The sequence below is a fragment of the Poecilia latipinna genome, unplaced genomic scaffold (genome assembly GCF_001443285.1).
Source record: "Poecilia latipinna isolate Pla-1442-1.1 unplaced genomic scaffold, P_latipinna-1.0 Scaffold942, whole genome shotgun sequence".
In the NCBI taxonomy this organism is placed as follows: domain Eukaryota; kingdom Metazoa; phylum Chordata; class Actinopteri; order Cyprinodontiformes; family Poeciliidae; genus Poecilia; species Poecilia latipinna.
In genome coordinates this window covers 195689-212632 of record NW_015113558.1, presented here as the reverse complement: position 1 = coordinate 212632, position 16944 = coordinate 195689, and the positions used below count along the sequence as shown (strand labels likewise).

Genomic DNA, 16944 nt, shown 5'->3' with positions numbered 1-16944 from the left:
GTTTTTGTTCAGCATTTTTCACGGGGGCACATAACAAATTACATCAACAAAAAGTCAAATTTTATAATTTAATATATTTAGAAAAAAAAATTGTCACATTTTTTACAAAAGATAAGAAAATGTTATTTTTGTTGTGAATGGCTCATACCACTTTCTGTCATAAACACGACTGAAAATCCTTAGAAGTAACTAAGAACTAAAAGCTTGAAAGTGAGTCAACAAATCCTAGAATATTTTATTCCTTTGAAGAAACATAGTAGATTCAAGTATTAGTACATATGTAACTCTTCTTATTATGTTGTTGGTCACCTAGCACAACAAAAGATGAAAAACTCCTCACAATGTGATTGACTGCAGCCAAGTGGTCCGACAGGCTGAAAAATAAAAGACACAGTTAGCGCCGTGACTGAGTGGTCAGCCACGAACACCAACCGGCGCAGCTCCCACTCATAGGGTCACATTTTTCCAGCCCAACCACATGAAAACTTTACAAATTATATTTATAAATGTTAAATATTCTTACAGCACCTTGTTAATAGGTGAACTAGAAAAATATGACCCTAAGTAAAAAAAGAAGTGAAGAGCTGCCTCTCTCGCACCTACCTCCACCAGCGCTCCTCAGAATTCTGGTGGAGCAAGCCGCGAGAGTGCCTGACGGACCCGTTGCATGCAGTCACTCATCACACCACTAGGTGGCTCCAAACAAAATCAAAAATACATACAACCATCACTATAATCATTTCGATCAAAACTCACACAGACACACGAGCTCTTCTCTCTGTTACACATAACATGTTCACACATTCGTTTCTTTTTATTTCAGTCACTGTATCCGAAAGTAAGATTAAAGACATTTAAAAGATGTCTCTTGTAGAACTTTTGTAGCAAATAACTGTTTCTATTATTTAAACTGCTTACTATATCTACTTAGCATAATTAAAAATTTGATCAGGACATACCGTTACTACTTCACTCTATCACTGAGGCATCATATTAGCATCTGCCTTTCTTTCTAGATCGTGAGAATTATGGTGCGCCTCGGGACACACGCCTAAAAGGACCAAACTGATGTTACACAAATTTGTCAGTGTGTCGCATCATGCAAACTTGGCTACTGCGCTTTTAAAGCTGGAACCTTTAAAGTTAACCTTATGCAACATCAGGGCAAGATTCTTCTGAAACACTAGAGTTTCAAAGACCTTTTGCTTAAATTAGTGTTGGCTCTGTAGTGAGCACAATTTCTATAACGTATAAAAATGCAATATATGCAAAACATGTGAAAACATCTACTTAGCTGGCAAATCAATGTTTTGAGTTTAGAAAATTAATAATTCTTGAAACATCTTTTACTTTTGCCAACAAAGCTTAAGATGACAGCCAATTTCTTCCTGGGATTAAGCGAACGCTCAGTTGCACACTAAATATGTATCAGCCCTTCAGCACGACCATCAAATTTTCATGTTTGGGAATATTTCTGTAATAGGATAGATACGCGCACACACGCGCACACACACACACACTGCAGGGCTTGTTATAATCTCAGCTGCTTTCACCACTTTCTGACTGTTGACCCTCAGCCCCCTCTGTCAGCTGGGGTTATTGTGGATGACTTTAGTTGACAGCACAAACTGGAATGCCCTTCAAGTACTGTGCCAAAACAACAACTATACGCACATACAAAACACGGCTAAAATGTGTTGAGTGCACATATATGTAAACAGCTCCTCATCGGCCCTACAAAACGATATGAAGTCCCTAATATGTATAAAACTACAGCCCAGAGGTGTTTTTTTTAATACAAAAACGATGGCAGCAGTGAATCCAAGACAATTCTTTAAACTATTTTTCTTGAAAATGTAAAGTTCTCATGCGTAGCACACATTATAATGTCTCCCCCCTTCATATTTCATTACTCATGTCCTGATTGGGTGGTTATTCATCACAAACTCTTTAAGTAGCTTGTACCATGGCGCAGCATCATTCAAAATCCTCTTCTCACTTCGAGGCATATCTCTCTTTTTATGCACTAGCAGGCTAACTGTCGATATGCCGGAGAAACGATTTGTAACCTAACTGTCTCTCAATTGGGCTGTGGCCCTGATGACTTCTGGTTTGAAACGTGTAATAAAGTTCTATTTATTTATTTTTTGCTTTGCTGCAAAATGCATCATTTATTCTTTAATTTTGAAAATGATCTGATGATTTTGTTGTCTTTTGGTTTTCATTTATTTTTTTATTTTGATTATTTTGAGCTGTTTAAACTCACAAATCACCTTATAAGTAATTGTAGATTGGAATAAGAGACTACAGTCATCATAAAAAGGTTGTTATGTTTAGCACCAGTTTAACATTTGTAGCAACAATGTTTTTAGTTTTTTTTGCTCACTGGATTTACTCACAATACTAAAAAATTAATCTGGATATGTTTTGCAGACTGGAGATGTAGCTGCCATCTGCATTGACAACTAAATCAATGAGAAACTAGACTTAAATATGTCAACAAGAAGCAGGAATTAGAATAAAATCCTTATTTCTTTCACCAACTGTACCACATACAAACAGATTGGAGTCATTGGACTATAGACAAAAAGACAGTTATGGGAAGGCAATCAACTCTTATTGTTCATATTTTGCCTTTGTGCATCTAATAACAGCTCTCCAAATTGCTCCTCAGGAGATCAATAGAGCCATTTGGTATTGAACTGAATAACTTCAGACCACCTCACACATACAATATTCAGCAATCACATATATGCAGAGTTATGCTGAGATTTTATCGAGTCATTATGCACCATGGAGCAAATTGTTTGTGTTGTTTTAGGTTCTAATGGACTGAAGAAGAAAACATATTTGTTAATATAAAACATAAAATCTGGCAACAAATAATTTAAAGTAACATATACATATTTGAACTCCCAAGATTATAACATGTTGTTAATACTGAGTGTAAGAACATCAAAACTAGTCCCATTTAATTCTAATCATTTGGTTTTCATCTTTTTCCACTTCAATAAGAACACACAGGAAACAAAATGTGTTTGTCTACTTGGCCTTTATTCTATTTTATTTATAGATTTCGGAAAGCAGCTCAAGAATTATGAGTATTGAAATGTTGCTTTGGGCTCCTAGCAACACAAGGAAACGCTTTTAAAGGGAAACTCAAATGTGTTACTCAATTCTCTCTGTTCTTGCTTGATTTTGTTTTAAATCTATTGCCAGTTATTGGTGATTCTCCTGATTTTAGTGCATATCAGATGCTAAACAGTGCAGCTATGACTTAGACATCCTGAATCATCGCCTATATCAAAAGCATACATGATACGCTTCAGTGGAAGTTGGCTTGAGGGACCTCATACATCCCCCTTAAGTTTCTTTTAAATAGATCACAATCTTTGTGTGGAAAGTGATGTATGCCTGTGTCAGGCCTCTTTTTGTGTGAATGCCAGATTTATAAATGAGACCCCTGAACTCAGTCCAATAGAGGAATTATGGGATGTGTGGTTTTGGGATGACTGCCATCGTCCTTGTGTTTCCACAGAATTTGGATGATATTAAATGTTCAGATTTTAAATTTTGCTTTAGTTTTGCTGTTGAATCACAGTAGACTTGATTATTTTACATAATGTATATAAAATATTTACTTAATATACATTATTAGACATATATTTTAAAGTCCAGTGGCAGAATACACCCACCCACACACACACACACACACATGCAGAAATGTGCATGTACAAAAGCATTACTAATGATACAGTAACAGTGTATTTTTTGTGTTTTCACTCTGCAAGCTTGTTGAGAGCTGCATGAGAACCATATGGTTAAAATGCTACATTTTCCGGGTTATTATTTTTAGGATGCTCAGTTGAATTTTACTCAGACAAGTACAAATTGAAATCGCAACAAAACATACTAGTGGTACTTTTGGTACCATATTCACAAAATGCGACTTTGAATCCAAGAAAACAATTCTACAGCAATGTGGCATTTACAGAATTAAATCGGCTCTGCAAAATATGTGGGCAGCAACTTCAAAAGTAACAAAACTTTAATAGATTTAATCGGTTGAGTGAAGCTGTTTTAACAGAGGTCATTGTTCAGTGTTTCATTAACAGAAATGTATTTCAGTTTGTCTTGACAAAAGAGACAAAGAAGAACCCAATTTTAAGAGTAAACCATCAGTTTTCTCTACAGATAATTAAAATACAAAATAATAAAAACGGCTTATAGAAAATTAACCATCATGAAGCTGGAAACTGCAGTGTGTTGTCTTTTTCTTCTTAGCATTTTGATTTCATTTGATTTCTGTTCATCTTTGCTTTTCTTCCTTTTTACCCTTTTGAATTCAAGTCAGTTTTAGCTCCATTATCTACTGATTATCTAACTGGACGTTAAAGCAATGATTGGTGGACCGTTTGCTCTAGATCTCAGTGTCCGGCTTGGACTGGAAACCAGCTTGTTAATGGGAATAGTGCAAATTTAAACACATCTTGGAGATTAGTGGAAAACAAAACACTCCAATGCAGAACATAGAATAAAACAATATTGTATTTTAGTAGGGGCCATTATAGTTGACATAGTCCCAATAACTCAAACACCAACACTGAATCAACTCAAAGAGAAGAGCTTCTGTTTGTAAGAGCTTAAAATCCAAAAATTAGTTCCTGCTTTATTCTTATTTTATGTACGTATTAATTTATTGCACAGGTCAAACTCTTGTATTTCATCCAGTGAAATCCTTTAAAGTTTATTTGAGCTGTTTATTTATTGATTTTAAATGACAAGAAGTGTCAAATGTCTTTTTTAAGTTCACTGCAGTTCAGCAGTGAGACTTGGATATCCTGAAGAAGGAACTTGTGGCTGCAAAAACTCATCAGCCGACCACATTCGCTGGATGGCATTTTCTAGAATGCCTCCAGGCTGGTGTTATAATGTGGCCATAATGAGAACTAATCCCTTCTCCAAGTCTTTCATTCCCTCTTCTATTAGACTGCTCAACAGCAACAGACAGTGCTCATCTTAAGTAATTGCTGCCGAGAGACTTCCAGGATTTATTTAGATTGTGTTATTTACTGTATGCTTTTTCACAGATTATTTGTTACTTGGCGGGGGGGGGGGGTTTATGCCGTAACTAAATGTATGAACCTGGAAGCAAAGTGAATTTCCCACTGGGACTAATGAAGTTGTCTGACTCTGACTTCGCCTCATTTCCACACCAGAAAGGCTTCATCTTTCATCCTCTGCTTTAACACTTTCAGGGAACATTTAACATGTGTTCCCGTCCTCCACCCCACTCTCATCTTACCCATACTAATCATGAAAGCTGAAACTGATGCAGATGTCAGGAGATCTTCCCTTCAGAGAAGATTTTTATCAGATAAGATCTCCTCCTTGGAGGATATCAGCTAAAAGTGTTGACACTTATCTGGGTCCCCTGCGGCTATCATCATGCATCCAAAGCGAAAGGATTAATGAGCAGCAGTTAGCGCTGCAGATTTTTATCCCTGGGTTTTGCTATGCAAATTCGACTCACAGTGCTCTGTTTTTAAAGACATTAAAGGAATAGTTCCTCTTTAAGTGAAGTTCAGTTATTAGTTTTCTTACCAAACATTACCCATAGAAAACCAAAACAATGTCAAACATCTGTCTCACATGGTTTGAGCGTCCTTTGCTCATGTTATGCAAACTGAATAAATTAGGTGGCATAAGATCTCAATGCTTCAATTCTAGATGGAAGCATTGATTAATTATGTCGGATTTTGTTATTTGTTGGCTAATCTTAAATAAATACAAGCAGCAAAAAGCTGCACATCTTAAAAGTCAGTCTGTGTCCTGCTGTTAACATTTCCAATAAGCACCAGGGCGTCTTTCTTTTCTACTTCAGAGGATTTGGAAAACTTCAGTTTTTGTTTAAAATAATCTACTTTGATGTCTTCACGACGCATCGTAACGAAAAGGTACCGACTCCGTGACCCGGTTCTAACAGACGATGATGCTGAGAACAAGTACAACAACTGGCTTTTTTGTTTTGCTTTTTTTGGATGAGCAGTTTTGTACACCAACAAACCTAATTGTGCTCTTAACTTTAGTGCAAGTGTGGCGAAATGTGCGAGCTCAGCAGTTTGCAAAGCTCTCTGTGTTTGTTTACCTCAGCCGTTTTTCCTACCGGCCATGCAGAGAGAAACGCCACCAGAGGCAAATTGCTGCATTGGTTGTTGGAGGCTTTCTTCAGTTGTGTCTTGGGTATTGTATCAAGACACAACTGAGGCGTCAATGTCTAGCATTTTACTGTGCTTTGGTGCAGGCACATTTTAGATTTGATTATAGGTATATGTGAGGCTGAGGCTATTTGTACTCTGATGGAAAAAGATCTCACTTTAAGGTCCCTGTAAAAGAATTGCTGTCTGTGCACAAAGTTCATACAAACCAGGGATTGATTTGCAGATAAAGATGTTTTTATAGCTGTTTGAATGTTTTTCTTTCACCTGACATGACATTGAAATGATAAGAACATATTTTTGTTCTATTTTCTTTTCATCTATAGTTATTTATTTGGACATCTTCACTGTCAAAATGTACAGCACTGTGAAGGAATTTTAAAATGCACTTTTAAATATTTAAATAATAAAAAAGCAAATGCATTAGATCCAGTAAATGTCCAAAGCTGTTCTAGAGGCAACACTATAATACTGATTTGCATCACAATTATGCTCAAAGTTGTATTTAATTGAGATTTTATATAGAAGACCAACATGAAGTATTTCTGTCAATTGAAAGGAAAATTATTTATTTATGTATTTATTTATTAGGGCTGATTTGGTGAAGAGTTCACGATTTTTAAGTCCTCACATAGTTTTCCATTTTAGGTTTGGGCTTTGAATAGGCCATGGACCTGTATTGATGAACCTCACCTCAGCCTGTAGTGCTTGCAGCCTTTCAACAGGTTTCCTTCAACACTGTTCTCCCCCTGTTGAGACAAAGCAACCCCACATCATGATGCTGCCACTGCCACCACTTTTCAACATGAGGATGGTGTTCAGAGTAATGTGCAGAGATAGTTTCCCTCAACACATGGTATCTGCAACTCGAGCAATTTTTTTGTGTCTTTTTCTAAGTTGAGTTTGGTTACTCTTGTTCTCTTGGCTGAATTTTTCATTAATACTCTCTTTTTGTCATTCTTATTTTTTAGATGATGGATTGAACCAGAGTTCTGTGAAACATTTCAGACATGCTATATTATTTAATAAGGCAATTATCTCCTTTTCTTGGTCTTTTTTTTTTTTGTAAGTGAAGCTGATTGTAAAGTACTACTATAAGGAAATATAAGAAGTTCTGGAAAAAAATAAGAGACCACTTAAAATGATCAGTTTCTCTGAATATACTTTTTATATGTATATAAAATGAACATTGTTCTTTTATTATATAAACTACTGACAACATGTCTCTGAAATTCCAAGCAAACATTTAGTATTTATTTACAGAAAATGAGAAATGGTCAAAATAACGAAAAAGATGCAGAACTTTCAGATCTCAAATAATGCAAAGAAAACAAGTTTTCATATTCATTTAGAAACAAAAACACTAATGTTTTAACTTGGGAAGAGTTCAGAAATCAGTATTTGGTGGAATAACCAGGAGGTTTTCAGTGGGGTTCAGTGCAATGGGCTCTCAATTTTTTTCAAGAGCTGCATTTATTCAGAACCTTAATATTGTTTTTGTGGTGGGAAACATGTTTTAAAAAATCCTTCCCCCCCCCTTCAGTTTTACCAAAATATATTACTTCCTCCATTTTGGTCATTCTAATATAAGGTCTCTACTGAAACTACGAGTCTCTGAGGTTCTGTTACATTCTGATAAAAGATAAAGGTCAGCCCCATTAAAACACCTTCTTGGTCTGAAAGAGTTGGAAATTGTGAGGCTTTAAGGACAGCCTCATTCAGTCTAATAGAGGATGATGAAAAAGTGACAGACTTTTGTAATATTTCTCAATAGTGCTACAGAAAGCCCACTGATGCCAGTTTTCAAATTTGTATGGTGCCTATTGAATGAAGTATTTGAAAAGGCCCTCTACATCTGTGCGAGTTATCCATTATCCATAAGGATGAAAGCAGGAAGGAGGCAAGACTAATTAGCACTGCCTCTCTCCAGGCTGAGTGTTCTCTTGAAATCACGCTATTCTATAATGTTCTTTAGGGTTTTCGTTTCTAGTGTCTAAGATGCTGTGATTTTTGTACTTTTTGTTTCCTAAAAACGATTTCTTGCTGCATGACATACAAGAGAGTCAAAGATTCGCCTCCCACAGATTGATTATGTTCTGATTTCTCAGACTCTGGTAATGAATTGAAGATTAAATAATTGAGTTTTGCCATAGCTGAATAGATTCAAAGATGTCTCTGTCTGTATTCATAACGTTCACTATTGACTGCATGTTCAGATTCATAAACAACTGACAAAAAGTGTGCAATTGTTTAATACTTTGAAAACAAAAATGTATGGTAACTCGGCAGCAGAAAATTAATTAAACAGATCAGCATGACTGCTAAAAACATGGCTAGCCAAAGACATGTCTCCCTGCAGTATCAGCTAAAAAGTTCTGGGCATTCAGCAAATTCTTCTGATAACTTTTATATCCAATCGTCACACCCTCATCTTCCATAGCTGGATATTAGGATGGCAAAAAATGTCTGGTGCTACCTGGATAATTTTCTGTTTAGACACATTTACCAATAAACATATGAATTTCACTGAAATACAGGATGTTGCTGATAATGCATGCAATGTCATTAGTTCTGTTGTTGCTAAACTACAGACACAACATCCTAGTGCATTTGTGGCAATATCTGGTGATTTTAATCATTCCTCACTCTCTTCATCACTGCCAACATTTTACCAGTTTGTCAGGTGCTCCACCTGGGAAAACAGGATTTTGGGTTTGTGTGATGCTAATGTCAATGATGCATATGTCTCCAAACCAAGACCTCGTCCTGACCACAGTCTTGTTTTTCTCTGGTCTGAATACAAACTACCTGCTAGGAAGATGACTGTTAAGAAAAGATGCCCTCCAGGCATGTTTTGAAGCAACTGATTGGACTGCTCTCTGCCAGCCACATGGAGATGAAGAAGATTACAGGAGCGCTACAAGAGATATTTCCTGCCAACAACCATCACAAGCTACAATAACTCTTTGAAGATTTAATGAGTTACAACAACATTTAATTTTCCTTTGGGATTAATAAAGTATTTTTGAGTTTTAACTGAATTGAATAACTTATTTACATTGTTAGAACTAAAACAAACAGTTTCAGTGAGCTTCAGCGACTTATTTTTTCAGCCACACTTATCTCGATGATATGCTTGAAGCATTTATATGTAACAATAAATATATGTGATAGCTAACAAAGGAGTGCTTAGACTGAATTAAAAGTTATAGTACAAGCTGGTGATAGTGGTCCTTGAGGAAGAAGCTTTAAAAAACTCTTCAGATGAGCTTATCTGTCACGCTGCCAGTTGTTCCTCTTAGTAGATCAGACAAAACACTCTGTGGCCATATCTGTGTGTGTCAGCCTCTTGATGCAGTTCCCGCTTCGAAGCAATCGCTTTTTCATTTTGCTTCAGTCACTATGTCAAGCACCTTTATGGGCGTGTTTTCCCTCCTGTCTGATTGTGGGGATCAGCTGCCAACAAAGTGTCTGCAAGTCCTGTCAACTGTACTATCGAAATCCCACCCTGCATGAACAACACAGCCAAACTGAATTGAGTTTAGATGTAGTGAGATGAAATTCACCAGGGGCGTATAATTTCATTACTGTCTCCATTAGCCTTTAGCCTCATCGATCACAGATGTAAGGGTGAGAAGGCAAGTTACAGGTCAAAGATCTGAGGTCTGAGCGGGTCCGTCGGAACTGCAGCCAATGGAAACACAAAAGCTAGAAACAACGAAGTCAGTATCCAGATCTCTATAGTAAAGGTTCAAAAGGTGGAATAAGTATATTGGTAAACCCTTAAATGTTTGTCTTTACAAATCAGACAAATATATCTCACACCATCTCTTATTTTCCTTCTACCATCAAAAACTTTAATTTGTTTTATTAAGATTTTATGTAATACACCAACAGAAAGTAGGTAAAGTTATTAAACGACTTGCCAAGTCATGATGATCTGTTTAATATATCATCTGACAATGGGAAAATTATAAAATGACTGCAAGCCTACCAAGACTTGGTTGTCCTTCTAAACCGACAGCACACCTGCAGGAGAAGGTTTTCTGGTCAGAAAGTATGGAAATGCAACTTTTTGGACCATGAATGTTGGAACAACACATTATCCCACTGTTATTCCCGGTGGTGGCAGCATCCTGCTAGGAGATGCAGGGACAGGGAAGCTGAAGGGAACATGGATGGTTGTGAACACAGGATAATTCTGGTAGAAAAACTACTAGGCTGAACTTCAAGGCTGAAAAAGACTTCAGATCTGACAGAGGTTCAGTATACGGCAAGCGACATGTCCATGTTCTTCATCCCATTGGATAGAGCTTTAGTTATTTTTCAACAAAGAATTGAAATAAAAATCTTAAGTCTGCAAACCTGGTAAAACAAAAAACATCAAAAGACTTACAAATGTGAACATTATCGATTCTTTTGGGACAAACTGGAGTTTGGGTTATTTTGAGAATTCAATGCTCTCGTTGCAGGGATGTAGGGATACAACAGTCCCTTCTGCTATGCGTTTGAGTTCTGTCAGTGCTCAAATGAACTGATTAAAGTAAGCTAGCAGTTATGAGTCCACAACAAAGAACCCTGAAGAGATGCTAAAAAAGCAGCCAGACTACAGATGAGAGGCCAAGAAAGTACGTTTGCAGGAGGAGGAATGGCAGCTCCTGCTTTATCTGCAGCGGATGAACGCTGTGCAGCCCAGAGAGGAGATGATCAGGAGAGGCAGATGTACAGACGGAGGATGGTACCGTGACTGTTTTCCTCATCAGATCTTTAAAGCCTAAAGGGGAGTACATGAGCAAACTAAACTGACATCTTGTGTCAGAAAATCTGAACGATTTTTGAATATTTTCTCCATTAAAACCATAACAAGCGGGACTTTGAACAGTGCCAGAGCAGCATCATTATCCACCACGGCTACAAACAGGCTACAGTAGGACAGATTTCACTCACATTTTATTGCTCTTAACAATGTCAGATTAAATTTGTATAGATATATAGGTGTGCATAGTGTATGTGGAGCATTCATTTGCATATTCTCCTCTTTTGAATCCTGCTTTTTGGAAACCACATGGGGTCTTAGATGGTGTCTTAGGAGCTAAATTAAGTATTTAAAGTTATCCAGCTGTGTGTTCACCTCTTCATCTATTGATCTATCCATCCACCTGTCCAACATTGATTGAGAAGCAAAGAATTTGTCCAGAAAAAATGTGCATGAACCCTGGAAGGAAAAAAGTGTGCCGGTTTTAGTCTTTGTGCATTATCAGTTGTGCGTCAACTGCAGCTACATAATGTAGCAACTAACAATTCAAATAGGAACTTGTAAATGTTATGGTTTTCAACTCGTACATGCTGAAAAATTTAAACAAACAAGGTCATACTATATACACACTATACAGGCAGTCGTCATAATTCAAATGTTTCCCTAAATTTTCCAGTCAAACTTGTTTGCAACAAAAAAACCTCGATAAAAACACTTAGTTGCTGTCCTGCAGATGTGACTCTTCCTTTCAGACTTTCACAGTAAAATACTCCATCAGTTGGGGTTATAATATAACCCCAACTGATGGAGTTTCTTCTGTTGAATGTTGTCTTGTTAAAATGCTTTGTAGCATGCCCTGGTTTCCTTTTGAGCTAAGAATATAAGATCATTAGCATCATATTGGTTCCCATTTTCTGTCATACAGACACATTTAGCTTTTTTTTCTCTCTAAAATTACATTTATATTTTAAAAGTGTTTTTCCAGGTTCTGTGTCCATGAAATAATTGAGTTCCAGTATTACAGTTTATGGGCTTGCTATTGCTTTAATTATTTTTGCAAAGTGTTTTTAAGGTTTTGACTCCACATCAACCACTGAATGTGTTCATATTCTTCTCTTTTTTAGCTTTAGACTTGTTTTAGCACAGCAACAAAAACCATCGGTGTCTCTGCTGAAAGCACAAATTGTTCACCTCCCTTGTCTGGGCCAAACGAAAGCACAAAGGTTTTTTTTTTTATGAGTGAATAATGGATGTTTTGCTTCAGGCCAATGTCCCATCTTTGTGCTCTGTGGCTTTCCAGCTTATCCTGCCTCATTGTACTTTGAGGCTTTTCTGCTCCTCTAATCTTTTCTTTCATTTGGATGTCTTTCAGGTTTCTTGGAGTGCCTCCTGGTAGAGGCAGCTGCCCACTCACTGGTCCGTTGCCCTTTGACCTCATTTATACTGACTACCACGGCCTGCAACAGATGAAGCAGCACATGGGACTGTCACTCAAGAAACACAAGTTAGTGACAGTTTGTCATAAGCTTGACTAGAAAAAAAATGAGTTTGTGTGGGACATAATATAAACTAAGTTTTTGATCTTAACCCAGTCTGACCATCAGTACCAGCCGTATCCGACTTGATCAGTTGGTTCCGATTTCCTTCATTTTGAGTGATTGGCTCTTGTTTACGTGTTAGATGGATTTTGTCCATCAATCTTATTTACTATTTGCGTTACAAGGAACCCTGAAGGTCAAAGTAACTTTATTGGTGGTTTAAGTTGTCTGCTAGTTACAGTCTATGTCTGTAGTCCAACCTGCAGTGCGAGTTTTATTTTAAAATGAAAGACTAGGAACATATTTTGTTTTTGAGAACACTACCTTACCTATGGGTGTATTGTTCCACAGGTATTGTTTGATGCTTTTTTTACAAGATTGAAACATTGAAGATGTATTGTGACCTTATCACATCTGACAGTGTCAGTTATTTTAAAAAGTTTGTATCGACCAAAGTCAAAATCCGTACGTCAGGCTTTTTATACATCGCTGACTGAACAGGAATGCGATGTACACTTTCCTGCACCCTTATTCTGAATTTAAATCTTTTTATCCTCCTCTCCCAGAAAAATCAGATCTGTGCCGCTTCCATATGTGGTACTAAATCAGACATGAAAGTGTCTCCTTATGTCTTGTTATAGGTTCAAAGTCAGTGAGACACAGCATGAACAACATTCACTCTCATAATTTAGATGGCTCAAACTTTTTGGCCTGTGGGAGGAAGCCTGAGAGAACCCTCACCTGCACAGGGAGAACATGCAAACTCCATACAGGCCAGGATTCAACCAGGAGCTTCATATGGCTTCTTACTTGCTACCAACTGCACTAACATGCGACACTGAATTTCCTCTAATTTGTTTCATTAGAGGACTCAGTGGTTGCCATAGTGCTGTACATTTTCTCATAGAGGGGGATTATGTGTACATAAGGAAGGAGTGATTACTGAATTACAAGAAATAAGGGGGTTGAAAATAGTCTGTTCCATCCAGTTAAAATAAATTTGGGAACAAAAAAAAAATGTAAATATGGTGAACAGCATGGCTACGTGTATATAAACTGGTGCAGCACTGTCTGTCATGCTCCATTACATTGCACAGCAAGGGTAATAATAATTATAATCAATACCACATGTAGTGCAAGATAGAAGCCTTTTTAAATACTGACAGCTGACATGCAATTCCACGTGCAATAATCGCTCCACACAACATAACATGCAAACCTTAACATTTATTCCTATCAGACCTCATTCTTAGCAGCTGCTAGCTGCTGTGTGATTGTCATTCTGTGCTCACTGTGATCAGGAGAGAGGTGCTTAAACACTTTATGAAGTGGAAACAGGAGGGAAACAGAAAACGTGTGCCTCATGAGGGAAAACACAAATTAGACTCTCTCTCTCTCTCTCTGTCTCTCTCTCTCCGTGTGTGTGTGTGTGTAGTAGTGCAAAAAAGTGTGCTTAATGGCTTTTGGCATTGCTATAGAGTTTCAACAACTTGGAATCTAGGCCATGACAGGCACAACGAAGAGGCAAGAAAACATGAATTAATATCCAAGGAAAAAGGATTTAAACTGCCAGAATGCACTGAAGGAAAATAATCAGCTGCACATCCCTGAGAGAACTGCAACATGAACCCACATGAGCTTCAGGGCTGTTTCATGTCGTTGCCTCAGAAACAAATACGAGAGAGTCCAACTATATTCTGATTTTGTAGCCCAGCTTCCTCCAGTGTTGGTCTCAGTCCGAAGCTTCATGACTTGATAAATCAGTTTGTCTTTTACCTCTAGATGTGATCACAGGGTTTGACTGTTTGGATATTATTGTCTTTGTTTTTGCTTTTTGTTTTTCTCCTTGTTAATGAAGGCAACAAAAGAGTTGAAACAGGGGGCAGCGTATTGTACTTAACTAGGAATTCAGCTAAAAATACAGAAGCAAATATTCTGTTGAAATAACAAACAGTAGCCAAGATAACAGAGATGCAGAGATTTTAGGTAACTGGGGAATGGAAAGCTGCTGTTACATGCTTAAAGGGCCAGTCCGTATATTTTTAAAATCCAATTATGAGCAAGAGAAATGTATTGCTGGTGGACTGGGAAGTTATTTTCCCAACATGTAACCCATTTTGCTGCCTTATCTTGTTCTCATGATTTATCTTTCTCTCACACACACATTGCCAGCAGACAAACCGGCAGACATCAGCGCCTAATTGCTTGCCGTGTTCACCTTTCTGTTGCTCAGTTGTTACAGTGCGGTCTTGATCCTGGCTGTCTTTAACAAGATGTGACTCATAGTGTTTGTAAAGTATTTTGTTCTATCCCACACTTTCTCTTTAGAATTTGTCAGTTTTTAAAGTAACACTGAGGTGTACAGTTATATCATCTACCTAGGCAGACTCCATTATTATTACTGCAAGTATTTCTGTTAAGGCTTCTAACAGATTTTTACGCTTAAAGAAGTAGTATGCATTTTATAATTGGTAATATCTCCCTTACCTGTAGTAGAAATGTATCATATCACTGTGAGTTTGTAAGAAGTAAATAAGGTCTCAGTGGTGGAAAGCTAGCAGATGATCAAACATTCAAAGCGCTTGAGAAAGCTTTAGCTACTGAAGCTAATTATAGACTTTTGATATCCACCGGTATAGACTTTATCTGTCAGAGTGAGTTTAAATACCTTAACTAATTTAATCGCCCACCCAGCCATTTTGTGCCAGTAAGTTAAAGCTTTTTGGTGTCTGGAAAATGAACAGCTTCAAAACCCTCCTGAATGTTGAGTCACATTCGACAAGCACTGCGCCGTTACCTAGCAACTCCAGCGAAGCCCAGCCCATCACCTAGCAACCAGCCCGAGGAACCATTTTTATTATATAACCCCATCAGCATCCCAACTGGTCTACTCATAACCTCATCCTTAATGCCTAAAATTAAACGTACCAAAAAAGAGGTAGTAGGTGTCATGCCTACAGAACTGACATTCATATTTCTGATATTTATTTGAGAGTAGCTTCATTCTATTTCTCCTAAAATAGAATTAATAACTGGAGAAAACTGCTTTTTTTGTTGTTTTCTGTCCTATAATTTCTGCTTGTGTCATACTGCTGCATTTACCTGTGTAACAAGGACCCTAAGGATGAAGTTGGGTCAATGACATTCCTACTTTGCCCCCTCTCTTCCCTCGTGTTTATTCTGGTTGAGTCTCTCATAGGCTGAGTTTAATTAATCAGATGGTCTAAGCTTTACAACCTCTTTCTTCTCAGTTCTCTTTAATTACCTTTGTTTTATGTTTGCACTGACAGCCACTCTGATTTATTAGGCCTGTGTAACATGGTAATAATGAGAAAGGTCCTGTTGTGTTCGGTGCGTCCTATTTGCTCGACTTCATATGATTGTTTGCGTGGAGGCGAAGGTGTATTGGTGTAAGTGGGCTGCTGTCAGAGATGCCGAAAGCAGATAAGAGTCTGTTTTAAATCAAACCCACTTATCTGATAATTGGAGCAGCATATTGATCCACTCCTCTCCCCCCCCCCTCCTCCCCGTTTGTTGACTTTACTTCTGTGATAGCGTTGTGTTGAAGGAGATATCTGGGGGGCACGTCTGCATCCAAACACCAACAAAACATCTTCCCAGACTAAAGGAAAGCAACACTGCCTGCACTAGTAACAGTAGATAAATGATAAATGAGGGAAGGGTTTTGCACACAAACACCAACAGCAAAGCTGCATTTTTTTGTAAAAAAATATTGACAAATTTTCTTTGACATAAAAATTGTGTATCCTTTTATTTTTATCTTCTGCAAAAGCCAGAAAGCAAATTCCAGCTACATGAATACAATGTTCGATATTGTAGAAAGCTGTGCATCTAAAGCTGTGTATTCTATTCGCACTGCAGTGTCCCTTATGTTAGGTGTCATAGCAATATACAGTTTTGCCTTTAAATGTATCTGGATGGATAATCAGTTTTTATTGTTAGTAACAAACTTTCATACATGCAAATAGATCCTGTCTTCAGTAACATAGATGTTTGGAAAACAGATTTTCTGCTGCGTCTGCTCATGCAAGCTCAGTTTTGTGTTATTTTACTTCATGTGTGTTTGTTGTTTTTGTTTTTCTTGAAAAGGAATATCCATGTAAACTACATATCTATACATTACTGAAAAAAGTATAGCATTTTTTTCTGTCTTCCTTTTTTCTGTTTTTGTTTCCACTAAGTTTCAAATGTGAGGAAGAATTCCCAACAATTAGACGAAGTTAAGAGGAAGGGTTGGGTGAATGTTGTAAAAATGTGGTTAAACAAATTTAAAGTTAGACTGCTCAAACTTTGAAGAACCATCTTTTTTCTCAGATGACACAGGGTTGGTCAAATAATTGTAAAGAATCAGTTCTTACCAGTAAAAAATCACAAACCAGTGATTAAACGCATGTCGCCACCTGGATTTAAC

The 16944-nt window shown here is 37.4% G+C and overlaps 1 protein-coding gene across 1 annotated transcript in view; it reads left to right on the top strand.

The window, feature by feature from the left end:
* Positions 1 to 16944, top strand: part of mgat5b (alpha-1,6-mannosylglycoprotein 6-beta-N-acetylglucosaminyltransferase B) — a 96738-nt gene that overhangs the window by 60702 nt on the left and 19092 nt on the right. The window contains exon 8 of the mRNA XM_015049355.1: positions 12347 to 12478. Within this exon, the coding sequence (XP_014904841.1) occupies positions 12347 to 12478 (132 nt within the window). The remainder of the gene's footprint in view (positions 1 to 12346; positions 12479 to 16944) is intronic.